Here is a 17,540-nt window from a genome sequence, read left to right on the forward strand (position 1 = left end):
GAAGACAGAATAAAGAAGGCATTCAAAGCGACTGGGAGTCTGGCACATAACGCGTCCACGCTGAACGCTTGTGCTATCTTTATATCTATATTTATAAGCGCGTCTCCATATGCATAGAGAAAGAGCTTGGATGGTATCTTGTGGGTCAATTCCGAAAGTTATGTGCAGTATCAGCTGGGATGCAAAAGCTGGAGGTTTCCTTCCAACCACAATCTCCCTTAAAACACAAGAGAAAGATGAGACCTGTACATGGCGGTATTGTATAAAAATAAATATAATTGCCCAGATCACATGCTTAGTCTCTAAGATAACCGATATAGTCCTTAAACATCTTCCCTGGTGTCATTATTCCACACACGTCTGCAGAACTGATGGCACATATCAGGCGAAAGGCATATTATACATATGTGTAAGACACCACCTTCTTGTAGAACTAAGAGTAAAGACAGTTAATAAATTCTGAAATCTGTCCGGCTCCTGGCTACCCTGCTGAGCTGGGAACTTCTAGACGTTAAGGCACTGATCAAAATGTCTTCACCTCCCTCTACTTCAGAAAGTATACAACATTATCCAACAGAAATATAAAACAGGCCAAGAATATGAGCTGGAATTCCAATATGAAAGGAATTTTAGACCTTCTAGTAGACACACTAACAAAGCAAAAATACATGAAAATAATTTTAATAGTATATCTTAAGCCCATAGTTCCAAATTTCATGACAACACAGAATCAAAAATAAAAGGAAAAAAATAAAACCCTTCAAGTTCTTTTAAGTATTTTAAATTTAGTGTATGTTTCATATCTATTGTGTATCTCATACACATTAGCCATGTTTCAATCACTTAGCAGAGACACTGGGTACCACCATATTTGAAGGTGTTTGTAAGTTGGGGTTCAGGGAACAGTTCTTTATATTGAACAAAATAACTTCTTCAAGGGCTAGAAAACAATGTCAATAGATATCACTCAATCCATATAAGTAAACCAGATGAATCAGTAAAGTGAACACAATTCTAACAGCTTGATCTTTCTGATATTTAGAAATAAAAATGTATTTTAGGCAAAGGAACTACAGCAGGTAAAGAGTCCCCACTAAAAACAGTTGTGTCTGCAAGGTAGTCAGGAATAGTATGCCATGACACCTCCCTTTAAAGGCTGCATGCGTGGATCATCTAGTTAATCTACAGACTTCTCTCTACACTGTGGGGATTCCTTCCTCACTTTCTCATAAAGAAGTGGTCATGTAATCTCATTTTGCCTATACCTCGTGATTTTTTTTTTCTCTGCCGTGGCGATCTGGCGCCTCTCTGGTGGAATACTCTGAATTCAGAAGCAAGGGGGAAAATTGGAGCTCAGGAGCATGTCTGGGCCCTTGAATTCCTTGCCGATTTGCTGTTCAGCCCAGAACCCAGGAAACATATTTGGGGATCTGACCTAGTCCTAAAGCAAACATTCTTCTCACTCACAACCATTTGGGGCCCCTCCCTGGGGTCACATGCAGAGGGCTGTCTGGTATCTTTGATGCCCTGATGAGTAGCGCTGGGACATGCTTTATTAGCAAAAACCATTTTTCTAGGAGAAGAAAAATGACATAGAAGGGATTGTGGAGGGAACAAAATTTTGGCTGGGGCTCTTGTTTTTATTATTTAGCTACAGAGAATCGCAGGGTCTACATGCTTACGGCAACCCTACGGTTTCTCTGAGGTTCCAATAAATGTGATACCATTCATAACGTGGACAGTGGTCTCTTTCATATACTGCCTATAGTCACATACTTGAGCGCCAAGCAGATGGTTGAAATCTGTTTTGTATAAAATGTGTGCTTCTTTCCAACTGTGTTCTTTGTATTCATGCTCATCCTAGGCTCTAGCCATCAAAACACTGGCACCGTGTCGATCATTAGCAGTATTTTAGACAACTGGTAAGTAAGGTATTCAGTGTTCTCCACAAAATGTTCAGCTAACATTTCCCAGATGTATAATTAAGGCAAAAGATGATCTTCTTAAATTGGTATCAGCACTTTGGATGGCTTCTGGCTTTCAACAGATTATATCAGTGGAAAACAATTTTATACCAAAAACATGGGCTCTGTTTCTTGGGTGATTTTGTCACTTGTTATAAAGCTGTCCCTTAAAAGAAACCTGTATATTCCCCTTTCTTTCACCTCCTTATTAAAAAAACAAAAGGAAGAAATTGCTTCCTCCCCATTTTGTTGTGAGCATATACAGTGAAAGGGATATCCACTTATGTGGGTAATAGTTTCTGAGCATCACTTAGAATGTTCTAGATTTCAAACTACTCGTGCAAACACTAGTTTAAGAAGTGTTGTGTGTGTGTGTGTGTGTAATTTTCTCTCATCCACAGAAAACCACTGTTTCTGTTGTCATTGTTCAGTAATTTATTCTTTAAAGATATTCATTCTTACAGTTATGTGTAAATACAATTTCATTTACCTGGCTTAAAGATTAGTACAATGTGAAATTTGAAAATGTGTTTGATATACTAAAGTTACCGAAAAACTATTAGTATATCAGATTTCCTGGGCACAAAATGAGGAAAGATATGTTTAAGATGTTTAATTATTAACAGTGAACATATAGAACTGAAGTTAACATTGTTGGGACTAGAGTATATGCTAGCAGGGTTCAATACTTGTGTTTCAAAAAATGTCAGTCAAATGAGCATTAAAAGTGAGGTATTGGCCAACCAGTTTCTTACAGCAATTATTTTTTTATGTGAAAATAGTTTTCAGACACCTGAAAGGCATATATCAGACCAAGAATAATTTTTGTTAAAGCCCTGATTATTTTTCCTTTGACAGATACAGAAGCCCACTTTTAAAACACTGATTCGGCATACACAAATATTTTCCTAAATCTTCACCAAGTGTACACAAGACTGCTTGGAAGGTAGGGTAATAAAGACAAGATGTACAGTGATTTTTAAGCCCATTTCATAGATGCATAGCTGAAACCCAAGGAATTAAAGTGATTTATCTATGCATCACAAAGTTTTAATTGCTGGTTTAGAAGTGGGAACATATGCCAACCTTGTATATGACTAAATGGTAGCCCATCAGACACATCAGCAGCTAGTAACCCAGCTGCACCCTAGGCACACTGCTTTAACAGTAGGATGGTTGCACATTTTTCTTTGGTCATAGAACTAAATATAATTTTAGTTTCATGGGTTTCTCCATAAGCTGGCTTTCTAGTAACTTCTACACCTCCACAAAGGGAATGAGAGGATAACACTCATTTTTATTCCTAAACTCAAAGCAGCAAGCATAGAATAAAATGTATTGAAATCATTAAGCAAAGAAATAATTTGTAGACAGCTCTTACATTATCTGAAATATATGGCTCTATATTTAAGCAATTTTTTCAACACTTTCATGATTCACCCTGACATATTTTTCAAGGTAGAAAGAATACAAAATGTCCTTAGGTATGTGTCAAAGATTATGTTTCTGGTGGTAAACTACACATATTTTCCTTCAAAGAGTATTCGTTATAAATAAATAAATAAAACAGCGTGCAGTCTGCCAAATGTAAAATATTATCAATATGGGGAGCACATCCTCTCAGATGATGAGACAACTTTTTAATGCCTCTTTCTTTGGTTGTTATCGTTGTCTTAAGAGGTCTTGCCATTTCTCTTCCCGAAGTTCCTGATGCAGCTGGCTAGCCTGACCAGCACCAGCAGATCTTTAATTTAGTTGGAGAAACACTTGACGTTTTCCTGTAGTCACTTGTCCTTAATCTTCCTTAATCTTGCTCCGTTACAGCTCAGTGTTTTATTTATTCAGACGAAGACCTATACCGCCCTTATCTCTGCTTGACTATCTAATCTTATTATTAATTCTTCTATTTTATGAACACACTGTCAGCAATTGAACTAGGATGCTCTCTCCTGCGTCTGAATTCCCAGCAATCCCCAGCACTTTGCTCAGCCACACATATGTAATTCATCTCTATGATATTCGTAACTGACAGGAATGAGGGAATCTAAAGCACTTGAGAGTCCTAGGCATATAAAATACAAATCTGATGCTTACACCCACTTGGTGTAATTCATAAAAAAAAAAAAAATCTGTCACTCCACCTTTAAAAAGAGCCATACACAGCACTTAGATGAAAGCTCCTGAGACATTGCGTGGCTACTTGCCCCTGTGCAATGGCATCTAATTCACAAATTGACAATGATGATTCCACATGTAAAAAGACAAGCTATGAGATATAATCCATCTCCAAACAAGACACTTTTGACCACTGGATTCAGGAGCTGGGAACCTTTAAAATGCATTTCAAAATGACAAAATTTTAGGGTGCAGATCTTGGCCTATCGCTCTATCCCACATCAAAGACTATAGGAGCCCCCCCCACCCCGGTCTGTCAGAAATGGGAAACTCAAGATGTCATGTCAAACTACTAACACCCATCTCCTACATTATACACCAAACCATCAGCAAGGAGACAGACAAATGAAATCCTTGGCCAAACTAGAGAAAAGTCTTCTATAGGGTATCTTAAAATGGACAAGATATTGTGTGCACACCGAGCCTCCAAATTTAACTTTCTCATTATCTGAACAGGAATCTCAATTGTCCCCAGATGCTACAGAAGCACACCCTGATTCCCCGGCCCCTTCAGTTTTAAATGCCCACTACCTGTGCCCCACAACCACCTTCAGGGACTTAAAGCTAGAATGCTGTTCTATGTCTGCACTACAGCTGCCCTGGGACCCTGCGATGTACTCTAGGAAGTATTTTTTTTTCTTTCAAGGTACCTTTCCCATGCTGCTCCATCAGGACAGAGTAGGACTTACTCAAGATGTCAATTACCTAGTTCTTAAAAGGGGTTCTCCTCAAGTCCAACTTCTGTATGTGGGAATAATTACAGTATCTCTCCCAAATAACCCTTTCTCTGCTAGTCAATTCCAAATATTTTTAATATACTCATAAAAGTATACACATTATGTTCCATCATACAATTCTGTAAACTGCCCTGTGTCTTTTGGATCTGTTTCTATTTCTCTGGAAGGGTGCTTTTAAAACATTAAATGTTCTTAAACTGTTTTAGCGGTCAAATCCGATCCATTTTATTTTTCCAGTGATGCTAAGGTTTATAAAACAATACCTTAACAAGATGTGTATCCCACAATCCTCCAGGATCTAGAAACAATTCCCAAATTTAGCTGTGATTCGGAGAAGAGGGAAATGTGAGTTCCTCTTTGTTTACCCACTCCCAGGTGCTCTGCTGACTGGTACTTTGCCTATTGAAGTTTTCTTCCTATTATGATGATGCTGGGGGTGATAATATGATACTGTATGTTCAGTTATGATTAACACAGATCAAAGCTGAATTAATGAGAGAGCTGGAGCATTTGAGCACAGGTCCATTCCCCCCTCTCCTACATAATGGGAACAACACAGAGTAGCTTAAAGTATCTTCAGCCTTGTGCTGATATGAAAGGAGGAATGGGTTGTTAACTTTAATTCTATGTGACATCTTCCTGGGATCCCTTTTCAAACATATTATGAAATTCAGTGGCAAATATTCTAAATGGGAAAACAAAACAAGAAAAAGAACAAAGGGGCACCTGGACAGGAGTGAGACCGGGACTTTGTAGCCTATTGCCCAACAAACTCTAGCCCAGAGTAAACACCCAAAGGAAGAATTGTAGCGAACAAACAATTGTCTCCGCTCCACAATTAGAGCAAACACCGTGTAGAACTTTGTCGAGGGATGGGATCTATGTTAACCCAGGATGAAAAGTCAGTCCCACAAAGGGGAACTTTCTCACTTCATGTTCTTTTATATGAAAACATATGTCCCTTTCAACATTTGTTCTTCCCTTCCATTAGGATGATATATATATATATATATATATATATATATATATATATATGCACATATATGTATATGTATAATTTATTAATTTATTAAAATGAGATTTCAACAGATTTGATGCAAAAGTCACAGAAGTAGCTCTCAGGTAGCTCACTACCCCTCTGGTCACTCTCTCCTAATTAGTCCTTGCCAAGTCCACACTGGCTACCATTTGAAATACACGTCAATTTAAAATATACCAAAAACCCCACACTTTGCTTGTCCATCTCCTTTCCCCTGGATTCAGAAATAAAATTTAAAAACAAAACACAAAACAAAAACAGGCAGCGTGGGTTAACTCTTTCACATCTTTTCCATAGTGTACCAGAAATCCTGTATGAGTCACATCCCTCAGAATCCCAGAGCTGCTCACATTCCTAGCTGACTTCTCTCTCCCTACCTGATGATACCACACCTTACAGTGCAAATGGCTTTTAGAGAATTCTCTTTGCCCTCAAGTACACATCTTCCCGTTCTCAATGCATTTGACCCAGAGATTTCAATGTGATCAGAGGATTGACTTGAGCAGGCAAGTGACGCCAGTAGCATTCAGGTACCCCACTGCAAGAGAGACCCCAGTGGCTGCGTGCATGCCTGTGGAAGAACGTGCCTTCTGTGTGTGCACATTTTCTTTTCTAAAACACACATTCTTTCAGAAATGTGAAGGGCAGAAATAGAAACACGACCACACATGGAACTTTCCCTGGTGGCTGCCAACAGCCTTCCTGCACGGCACCTCTCTTACCTACATACAGTACACAATGAGACTGGCAGGTAGCCCTAATTCGTTAGTAGCCAAATTATTTTTCTCCGTAAAGTATGAGAAATCTCCACAGCACATGAATGAGACACAATTTACTAGTTTACACACATCTTTATAACTCCAAGAAACTAAAACTCATTCACAAATGCTCCTATTCCAGCTTCGGCATGAAGGGCCACCCGAGTACGAGGGAGGGGCTCACTTGGAACTGCAGGACTTCATTCTCCATGAGAATATAAAAAAAGGGGGGGGATCTCTTAACTCCAATAAAGAACTTTTCATCCTTAATGCAGGAAAAATAAACAGCTCTCCGTTCAGCCACACTCCACATTTCATTGAAGTCAAAACATTTCCACGCAAGGCATTAAAAAAAAAAAAGTCATTTAGTAATAAGCCTGAATGATTACAGATTTAAACTCATAGTGACAGCATAGTAGGTTTAGACAATGTAGCTGGCAGTGACTAGCGACCTCATAGGACTCCATCCCTGGAGTCAATGCCATGCCCCCTTCTCCAAGTTACAGAGGAAAGCAGCAAAGAGTAGCAGCCCCAAGAAGCGTGCACCCACTGACGAGCCAGACCCAGAGGAAAGAGTAGCAACTGAGACTAACTAGACAATGACAAATGTATCAGGAACGCAGGAGAACTAAATTATCCAAATGATACTTAGATCAAAGAGAGAAGGCGAGAGTTTGGAGACATGGGACCTGAGGAGTCAAGCTGCAGCCTGAACTCATTTCACTTCTGAACTGAGATGTCTCTAAACACCCAGAAGCTTTTGTTTTTCGTTTTCCTTCTGCCGTGTTTTATGACTATAAAGGTCCCTAGACAACCTTTTAATAGATTAATTACTTTCAAGCTGGGTGACAAAAGGGCACAATGACCAGAAAATGATACAAAAGAAACAGAAAAGATGCATTTTAACAAGTTCATCAACAAACCGGGCGGTGCTCATGAGGTGCGGACTACGGTTCAATGGTTCCAAATTGGCAGAATTCAAATTGGGTTCATATTTGGGTTTTTTGTTTTGTTTGTTTTTTTAAACCACCTGTCCTAAATCGACATTGTTTATGCTAATTATCTTTGTTGATGCTGCAATTCTGTTTGTTTACTACAATTCTTTTAAAATGCCATATCCCTCTGCATAGGTTCTCACCAGAATTCTTCTAAATCTTGCTCTGGTCTGGTCCTTCCCGGCAGCCCAACGTGGTGCGGAACACAACGCCACAAAGAAGGCACAAGAGCTGGGAGCAACTTGGAGGCTGTGACTTCTCGGGCTGGCAAAGGCTGGCAGCACTGCCGAGGTTTCACTCTCAGCCTCCAAGAGAAAGGGATGCTGATGTGGGGAAACACACACCCCCCTATTGGACAAGCAGATCCATACGCCACAGGAGCTCCCGAGGAGATGGGGAACTCTCAACTAGCAAGAGAAGGGAAGGGGAGATAACACCAAAGGAAAGGCAAAGCGATTCCAGACTGCAGAGCAGAGTCAGAAAGAGAAAAAGGTGCTTGATTCACAGGAAGGAATAGAAGGCATTCCCCAGATGTAAGCCTAAATAAACACGTTCATTTAAGGGAAATGGCATTAGTCTTTAGTGGGTTTTCTTTCCTGCCTGTCTTTCTTCTCTTTTCTTGTGCTAGCGGTACCCCTTGATCTGCCCACTTCACCTACACAGCATTTGAAGTTTACATACTCTATCGATGAGTGCTGCCTCTAGGTGCAAAAGCCAGGGAGGACAGAATTAAGGAACGTTGAAAATTCTCCATAAACTTCTCATTCACCAACATGTTTTGGATAAGGAGAACATGACTTACACATTGGTGGGCCCCTGGACATCTTTTAAGATCATTGCCATCACCTGACTCAGAAACTGAGCACAGTGAGGTAGCCAAGAGAAAATTGGAGAGCTTGACTTATGCCCCTTTATGTCCCATGGTAGTGGTTAATCTCACTAAAACTACAGATGAATAACAAATTTTCAAGGGAAACGACACCCACCAGCTATGCCTTTTAAAGTAATCTATAGAAGGGTTGTGTTTAGACCACACAAAACATACCTGGATGATAAATACGCCTTAGGTGGCTGAAAAAATGGGCAAGGGAAGAACGGAAAATAAAAATTAGACATCACTTGTGGATGTTGCTCTGTGGATGTGGCATGCACAAAATCCATGCGACACAGCTTCCAACACTAAGAAGGGTGAGATGCTCCAAAGCAGACAGGTTTTCTCATCTGCCTCTAATCTACGATGCTCGTGTAAATCTCAGTCAAAAGCTTTCCAAGAGCAGACACTCGCTCTAATATGATGTGCTTCTGATATTGGAGACACGGAAATAAAAAATGCACCAACATGCAATCAATGGCAAGGCACTTTTCCATTTCTCCCCGCTGCACCCTGATCTGGCCACAATGCCACCTGGCATTTAACCCTGCATTCTTCTTGACGATCAGCCAGACTCCTGCCAAGTCTTCAGACAGACGGGGTGTGGGACAGAAGTGTGGCTTATGCATTACTTCATGCAAGCTGCACCACAAACCAAGGTGTCAGCTCAGTTAGCTCACAAATTATTGAGGTGGCAATTAAAATCCGTAATGGATTATGAATACATTTTCCACCAAGAAGTAGTACCAAGGGAAGACTAACTGGAGTGACCAAAGCAGGCAGTTGAACACTCTGATAATGAGACTTGCAAGCTTACAGTTTCCGTGAGGTGACAAAAACTAGACAGGTACCTTATAAAATCCCATCTAGAAGTTACCTGCAAACCTGAATGTAGGAGCATAATGGATTATTTTAAGTCTCCAAATACACTGAATAAATGCCCAAGCCGGAAAAAAAAATATTTTACTGGGAGGATCAGTAACTAAAATAGCAATATTGTGAGGGGTATCTTTATATGCTGCTAGTAGCTTCCCACAGCAATTTGCAAGGTGGTCTTCACAGACCTAGAAGGGTATTCCTTGCTTCAGGATAAAGTTGAGAGTTTTCTAATAAGATAAAAACAATTGCTCTCATTGGACTGACAGCAGATAAATCTGATGTGAATGGGACAAGTCTAAGTTGATATGATATTTTTTTCTTTTTTCTTTTTTTCTTTTTTCTTTTTCATAAGGTCTTGACCTTGCAGTGTTCCTTTCAACGTTTGGAAACAGGCTGCTGTCGACACCCGTTTTGAGAGAAGCACACAACAGCACAAGGAAGGCTCTGAGCTTAGCATGCTTCATCCTTTAGTCCTAACTGAGCTTAGCATGCTTCATGCCTCAGTCCTAACTTTCCCCTTCTTTTCAGGACACAACCAGGCTTTTGTTTTTATTTATTTTTTAATATGTATTTTTCAAGTCTTCTATTTCCTTAAATGAAATTTTACAGTTCAGCCACTGGAAAGTATGACAGGCAGCCTCATCATGAAACAATCACAATAGGAATTAAGAAGAACATAGGTAGCAAGTAAAGAAACAGACAGCTGTGCCAAGGATAAAGTATCAGATATGGTTATTTCTCCTTCAGCAGCAGGCGAGTCACACCACAATCTAAAGCAAGTGTTTTACATGTTTAAATATCAAGAGAGGGTTGACATTCTCAAATGAAGCCACAGTATGTCATTCTTTAACGCTCGGTCAAACAGAAGGACAATGACTTCTCTAGGACCTCTCAGGAGATGCTGCTGCTCACAGTCCTCAGACCATTTGTGGTGCCTGTAAATTGCTAGACCAAAAGGTTTGTCTCGCAAATTAATACTCCAGGACATGCACTGCCTATTCATCCCCCACCTGAGAATCATCCTTCAGTCTCCACAGTCAGCCCTATGGGAACTTCAGGGAAGCAGGAGAGGGCAGCTCAAGCTTGCTACCTCTGAAATCCCTTTCCATTTACCTCTTGAGCATCCTCAGAGACAATGAAACTATCCCTGCTTCTTAACTATTTAACAACCTTTTATCAACCTGAGACTGTTAAGTCTCCCCCTTCTTACAGAAGGAAACACACTTGTCAAATCGAATATAAATTCTCAGGCTGTTCTTAAAGTTTTGAATATTTCTTGAAGTTTCAAATAGTCTTCATGTTGAGGGAAAAAAAAATCACAGAAGATGGGCAATACGTTACCAGTGGCACTCGAAATATAAATCACTTAAAACTTTAATGGTACCTGAGCTCTGAGCCGTTGCTGCCCACTACACCTAATTTCCCATTCATAAAGACATTAGGAATTCTTTTCAAAGACTAAATGAGTTTGAGTGAAAAACTCTTTGATAGCAGGTGAGCAAATAGAATAAAAATTGAGTCAATAGAAATGACCTAGTTATTCAACAAAACTTGCAAATAACTGTAAAGGCAAAAAAAAAAAAAAAAAAAAAAAAACCCTCATATATGTTAGTACTATTATATGGTCACTCTTCTCAGAATTTTAATACCCAGTACCATACCCATCCACAGGATCTACTCTGTATGAGTGACAATGGGTAAATGCAGTGTAAACAAACTGTCAAGATTTTTCTGGGATTTTTGGTAAGTATTGCCAATTTCAACCTCTGGGCAAATTACTAAAAATGTTATTATTGTATGACATTTTTCAAAATTACTTTAACTACTACTGTTTACATATAGGATGCATATAGGAACAAACTATTTGATTATCACTGGCTTATTTAATTATCTAGCTAAAAATGTATGCCTCTGGATAATGAAAAAAAGCATTAAAAAAATCTCACTAGAAGGGAAAACAAAACAATGTTAGAAGATTTGAGCATTAGGAAGTTAAAGGGAAAAGTTTGGCTTAAAAAGAGATAATTGAAAAAAAAATACAAATAAAGTTCCCAGCAGGCAGCTTGCCTATAAGAGAAATAGGCTACAGCCTGTTAATATGTAACCACCTCTTTATAAAAACAATGTGTTAACAGGTTACAAATCAGTCAGAGTTTTATTTGCAAAGATAAAGTATAATTAGAATTAAGGAAAATTATCATTGGGGTGTTCATCTGCACATGCTGCAAAACTTACTCTGTTCAATTAACAAATCGCCACGTTAGGCAATAATGTGCTCTAATGTGAACAATTTCAGTATCCACAGAGAAACAAACAAGGCCATGTTTGCAAAGGGAAGCTAACTGGCTAAAAGAGTTAATAAGTGAAACTTTGAAAAAAAAATAATTCAAAACTATTCCCATCGATCCACCTTCTTAATTAAGAGGAGGGCGAGATGGGAAAGGGAGGGATTAAAGTGTCCACCCTATATTCACTTTCTTCCCGGGTTATACAGTAGCTTGTCTGAGATGTGACCACATCCTTAGGGTTATTTTCTTCTCCACACTTTTCCTCTCCCGTGGCTTCAGTTCTAGAATGTTTTAATCTTTGTCCTTTCCTTTTTCGTCTTTTCATCTCAAATTCAGGCGTTTGAGTGATAAACAGCTTGACTTAGCATATTTTTAACCAGCTGGTCTAGCACCTAGCTTGCATTGCATAGTGAGATACAACAAATGTTTATACAGAAGGTATAGCTTGCATGAAAATGAAAAAAGCCTGGGGATCTTGCATCCTGGCTTTTTTTAGCTTTTTTATTTTTTTTTTTTTAATTCACCATACAGAATATGAAGTTTGAGTTCTTTTTAATGGCAAACAAAAATCTATTTATAGTTCAAAAAAAAAAAAACTTAGACTAGGATACGAACTCAAAGTTAAAATTTATAATGTGTAATTACAGGGACACGAGGAGGGCTAAAATTCTTTAGAAGCCCCCACATTACTTGCAGCAGCATCAGATGGAGGGGAACTGCACATACCTCTCTGAATAGGAACAACTAATTACAAATACACTCAGCTCAGCAGAAAGTGCAGTTTATCAAAACCCAGTTAAGACAGCGAGTACAAAAGTGGCCACGACACTTAAAAGGAGGGTGTCTTGTCTGTCCCCTTCCTCTTCTCGTCAGACACGTCGATAATCATCTACTAATATTGACCTGTGGTGTTAAATTTTCTTTGGGGGGGGGGGGACGCACACAACAACAACAACAGCCCGGCTCTCCCATATCAACAAAAGGTCCTGCTTTCCCAAGCAGTTTCCAAAGTTTAACAGAGGGATCAAACAGGAATTTAACAGCCTCCGCTTTAACCGCCACCGAAGCCTTCTGTCACTTCAGAAATTACAGGAGACAGAGATCCTGAATATGCGAGCAGTCTACAAAAGGTGTGTGTGTGGGGGGGATCAATGAAGGCAGAAAGTAGGAGACTAAGGAAGGGAAAGAGAGCAGCAGGGAATGGGGGGGGTAGAGAAGAGAGAGATGCTTAATGTTCATTTAATTTCCTGCCTGTGATCCGACGCAACCTAAAAACATTAGCAGTAAGCTCGGAGGAGACTTTGCAAATCAGTTCAATTTGGTCCGGGCGACCACAACAGAGATCAGCTCCCAAGGCTGCAGAGACCCTCGCTCATAGCTGCTCTACCCCACGCAATCTGGGGGAGGCATCTTCCCGTTGCATCCAGACTACTGTGAAACGGAAGAGTTTGCACTTCAGTATATTAGGGGGAGAAAAACCAAGCAGTACTCACCTCTCAAACTCCTGAGGTAAATCAGGGTCAGTAAGCATGCTGGAAAAGCACGATTTCCCTTTGTCACAGTAGCCACCTATGATCGGCTCCAACTGAACCTGTCAAGTCAGTCCAAACCTAAACCAATGGATTCTCTCTCTCTGCCTCTCTCTCTCTCTCTCTTCTCACTCTCTCCCCTCTCCCTTTCTCCCTCTCCCTCCTCTCTCTCTCTCTCTCTCTCTCTCTCTCTCTCTCTCTCTCTCTCTCTCTCTCTCTCTCTCTCTCTCTCCTAGGACTCCTTGACCATTCTCTTAAAGGGGTAGTACACTTACAGCAGCAGTGGGCTGCTCCCCCTTTGCACAGCCGCACACTCCGGCTGCTGGCAGTAGACAACCTCCGGGTGCCTGTCCCTTCCTCTTAATTCTCTCTCCTGGACATCACTGAATGGTAGAAGTCAACTCGTAACACGTCTCCCATGCTCTCTCCTCTAAATAATAAAAGTCACACCACACACACACACACACACACACACACACACACACAGACACGAACCACTGCCACCACCAGCAGTATCATTGTGCAAAATGCATTTGGGGCTGACTAAAAAAATAACTTTATAATAACAGAACCCCAATCAACTGTGAGCATTAACTAATTAAGCACTAATAGCCACAGCATTTTTACACAAAGAATTGTTATTCCTCACCCCCGCCCAGACTCTCTCCAAGCGCACACGGAAACACACAAGCATGTGTGTGTGTGCGCGCACGCACACACAGACACACTCACTCACACACAACAATCAGGCATTGTTCTGAAGGAAGAAAAGCAACTTTGACAGATTGAAATATAGCAGAGGCCCCTTCAAGGAAACCTGTAAACAGGCTGTCACTCACTCTGTGGGGCTCAGTGCTAGCTCTCCCTTTCCACAAAGTGCTCTGGATGTCCTGGCAACCCAGGCAAAGTTTTGTAGCTCCAAACTCCAGAAACCAGGCGTGGAGGAGAGCAGATACCCACATGCCAAACACAGCATGCACGGGTGCAGGACAGTCCCAAAGCCCAGCCACAAAATGACCCTGACCGGTCCACTGTCCTGCTCCTGAAGGCTGGGGAGCCTAGGACGGACAGAGCAGAGCAGGGTACCCCCCAGCCCTGGGGCTCTTTAATTTCCTCTGCCCAGGCAGTCACAGATAAGCTGGACAAACTCTGGCTCTCCAAATCCTAAGCTGGCTGGCAAGGCGCAGCCTCCATGGCAGTTCCAATTATCTAGATAAAAATCTGGCAGGCAGGGGAGGTAATCAGGTAATGTACCTTTGACATGGAATGGCAGAGGCACCTACACACGCACAGGGTAACCGTGGCTGTCCCCATGCACCGCAGCATCTGGCTAGGGAGTCAGCTCACTCTCGCCAGCACAAGATAGTGTGCTTTCTACACACACACACACACACACAGTCACTCACACACATGCTCTCCACTCCTACTGGGAGGGTTCATTGTGCACAAAAGGCTACATTACAGAGCCCGCCCCAATAAGGGAGAGAGAGGAAAAAAAGCCTCCCATTGTCGAGAGGGCAGGTCAGTTGATTAGATTTTCTGTGGAGAATTCCACGAGGAAATTCCCTTTAAAGCCGAAGTGATTAACTGGGTCTACTCTGGAAATAGGAGAGACAATGGCTCAATAGTCCGCACACCCAATGTCCAGGCTGGCACTGAACTCACTTTAAAAAAAAAAAATAAAAATAAAAGCCAGACTCTCTGTGCTTTTCCACAGCCCCCCCCCCAGCCCTCTCCACTCCTTCCAACTTCCCCTCCCTACCCCTTTTATTTCGCAGCTGGATAACATTAAGGGCCTTTAAAACCACAAGGGTTGACCCCACCACAGTTTGATTAGGGCCCACTTTTTTTTTTTTTCTTCTTCTTCTTCTTCTTTTTTTTTTTTTTTTTTTTTTTGTTTTATCCTGGTGACAGGCAGACAGTAAGTTTACTTTCCAGGCATACACAATGACATGCCATACACATATTTTGAGTGAAAATCATGGAGTGTTTTACTCCTGGTGGCGTATTTATTCTTTATTCTGAGCTAAGAAATTTGGGGACAAAGTTGAAAGTAACTTAATCATGAGAACTATCATTCAGGAGAGACGCAGAAACACACACGCACACACACACACACAATCAAAGAGGAGTATGATTTGAGTGTGTCACTATGGAGTTAAGGCACTAACAAAACCACGGACTTAAGACTCACCCTGAAAGCTGTTAACGGGGATGGGTCAAAATGACTTGGTCCTTATTTTGGCAGTTGGGGAAGGGGAAAAGGATATTACTCATTTTTTTATGCACTCACCTCATTATTTTCTATTACAGCCCCAGCCCACTTCTAAATAGGAAAATGAGAAAGTCGTGGCATTTATTATAAATATCTATTTTTTTAATCCCTTAAGAGACCCAACCTCTAATGCACTCTGATGGATAACGTATATAAAATAGTATTTTCTTCTGTTAATGATGGTCACAGGGACTCTAAGCTTACGAGCGTTTTAAAATGTTTAATCTTTTCTTCTTCTTCTAATTAGTGACTACAGTTTTGCAAGAGGGAATATGAAAGCAAGGGAAAGGGTATGTTACTGGGAATCGAGGGAGTAGGGACACAGAGGAGTCATGGTGGCAGCGTAAAGCTAGAAATACTGATAATGGCCATAAGGCAGGATGCTGTGATCCGCATGGTCCCAGCTGCTGCCTCCCTACAACATCTATATATCTCACCGCTGGCTGCTCTTTGGTGCTCTAACCTTGAAGGTCACCAGTACAGGTATGAAAACGGTTTTCAAAACCAACTCCACTACAAGGAAAAACTTTCCTCGCCTTCTGCCGGTTGGAATAGCCGCGACAGAACACATGCCTCCTTCAGAAGTATACAAAGGCCAAATAAACACAAATAACAGATGAGAAATCGAAAACTGGTTTAAAAGTCAGAGCTGAAAGCAGTTATTGGGAAAACAGGGGACTTGAGTTCAAATCCCCGTGTAAAAGCCAGGAGTGGCCATCAATTTGAGCGACACACACACACACACATACACACACACACACACACACACTTTTTAAAAACTATGTTTTTTGCACAGTCATCTTGTTAAGAGTTGAGACACATTAAAGACCAGGTAGAAAAATATGTCCCCTTTAAAAATGACCACCCCAGTCATGATTCATTCAAACTAAGCTTTAAGACCATGAGAGCTTTGCTTAAGAGGTTGGGACAAGGATGTCACTTGATACAGGCAAGTGTGCCCCCCACTAACTCTGCTACTGTTCACACATGGGCACAAGGAAGGGGGGATCATACAGCTGGCAAGGAGTCCATTACCCATGTCACTTGAGATGTCTTAATCCAGAAGAAGCAACCCACCCCCCCAAAAAATAGAAAAACATACAGTGAAACAGAGGCCCCAGACATAAGAGACCTAAAATGCTTTTTTAAAGGATATTTTTACCCCAAATTAAATTTTATAAAATCTTGCCACTTTGGTAACATTGTACTCAATATTTTTGAATAGTATGAACATTCTTTTTTTAAAATAGGTCTCACTGCATTACTATGAAGCCCAGCCTAGTCTTGAACTCATGATTTTCCTGCCTCAGCATCCTGCTAGTAGAGAATTCAAACATGAGCCACCACCAGCTTATAATTAGTACTTTCAAATATGCCTCAAAAGTTGTTTCTGTTTGAATTCTACAGTAGAAATTGTAAGTCCCATAATTCAAGAGTGTCAGACAAAAAAGAATAGTGTATCCCAAATATTTAGTGGAAATCTGCTCTGGGGGTACAGTAGGCAATGATGTTAACCCAGTGAAGCCAGTGTTTCAAACTAAGTGTATCACTTAGAAACATTGTTATTTTGTACTAAAGCACCTAAGTGTTTCATGACCAGCACATAATGCATGTGAAATAAACCTATAATACTCAGTCAATTATTTGAAGTTATGTAGCTGGCACTGTCTGCATTAACACTGACATCATGATTGATAGACACCCACTCATAATGAGAGTAATTTTAAAATATAAATGGATCAAGACACACTGGTATTCACTTAACACCCATTAAATTATTATTAGTGTGGCAAGGACTATGACTTCAACAGAATCCAAGAAAAAAAAAGTGAAATAACTTTAATTGTAATAATAATAATTTTATTATTAGTATTTTAAAAACACCATGTCATTCTGTAGTCCAGGCCAGGGCAGAACTTCCAGGTAGTCCAAGCTGGCAGCAAACTTTTGGAAATTCTCACACATTCGGCCCCTGAATGTTTGGTCCCATCTGTTTCATAAAAATAATCAAATGACTAAGTTTCAAATGA

General features: G+C 40.5%; 1 protein-coding gene across 6 annotated transcripts in view; it reads right to left on the bottom strand.

Moving 5' to 3' along the window:
* Sox5 (SRY-box transcription factor 5) overlaps nt 1-13,351 on the bottom strand; it is a 358,999-nt gene extending 345,648 nt beyond the window's left edge. For all 6 annotated transcript variants that reach the window (XM_051173350.1, XM_051173348.1, XM_051173347.1 and 3 more), the window contains exon 1: nt 13,200-13,351. In XM_051173350.1, the coding sequence (XP_051029307.1) occupies nt 13,200-13,237 (38 nt within the window). In that variant the 5' untranslated portion in view covers nt 13,238-13,351. The remainder of the gene's footprint in view (nt 1-13,199) is intronic.
* Between the last annotated feature and the right edge of the window lie 4,189 nt (nt 13,352-17,540).

This window comes from Phodopus roborovskii, unplaced genomic scaffold (assembly GCF_943737965.1).
Source record: "Phodopus roborovskii unplaced genomic scaffold, PHOROB, whole genome shotgun sequence".
In the NCBI taxonomy this organism is placed as follows: domain Eukaryota; kingdom Metazoa; phylum Chordata; class Mammalia; order Rodentia; family Cricetidae; genus Phodopus; species Phodopus roborovskii.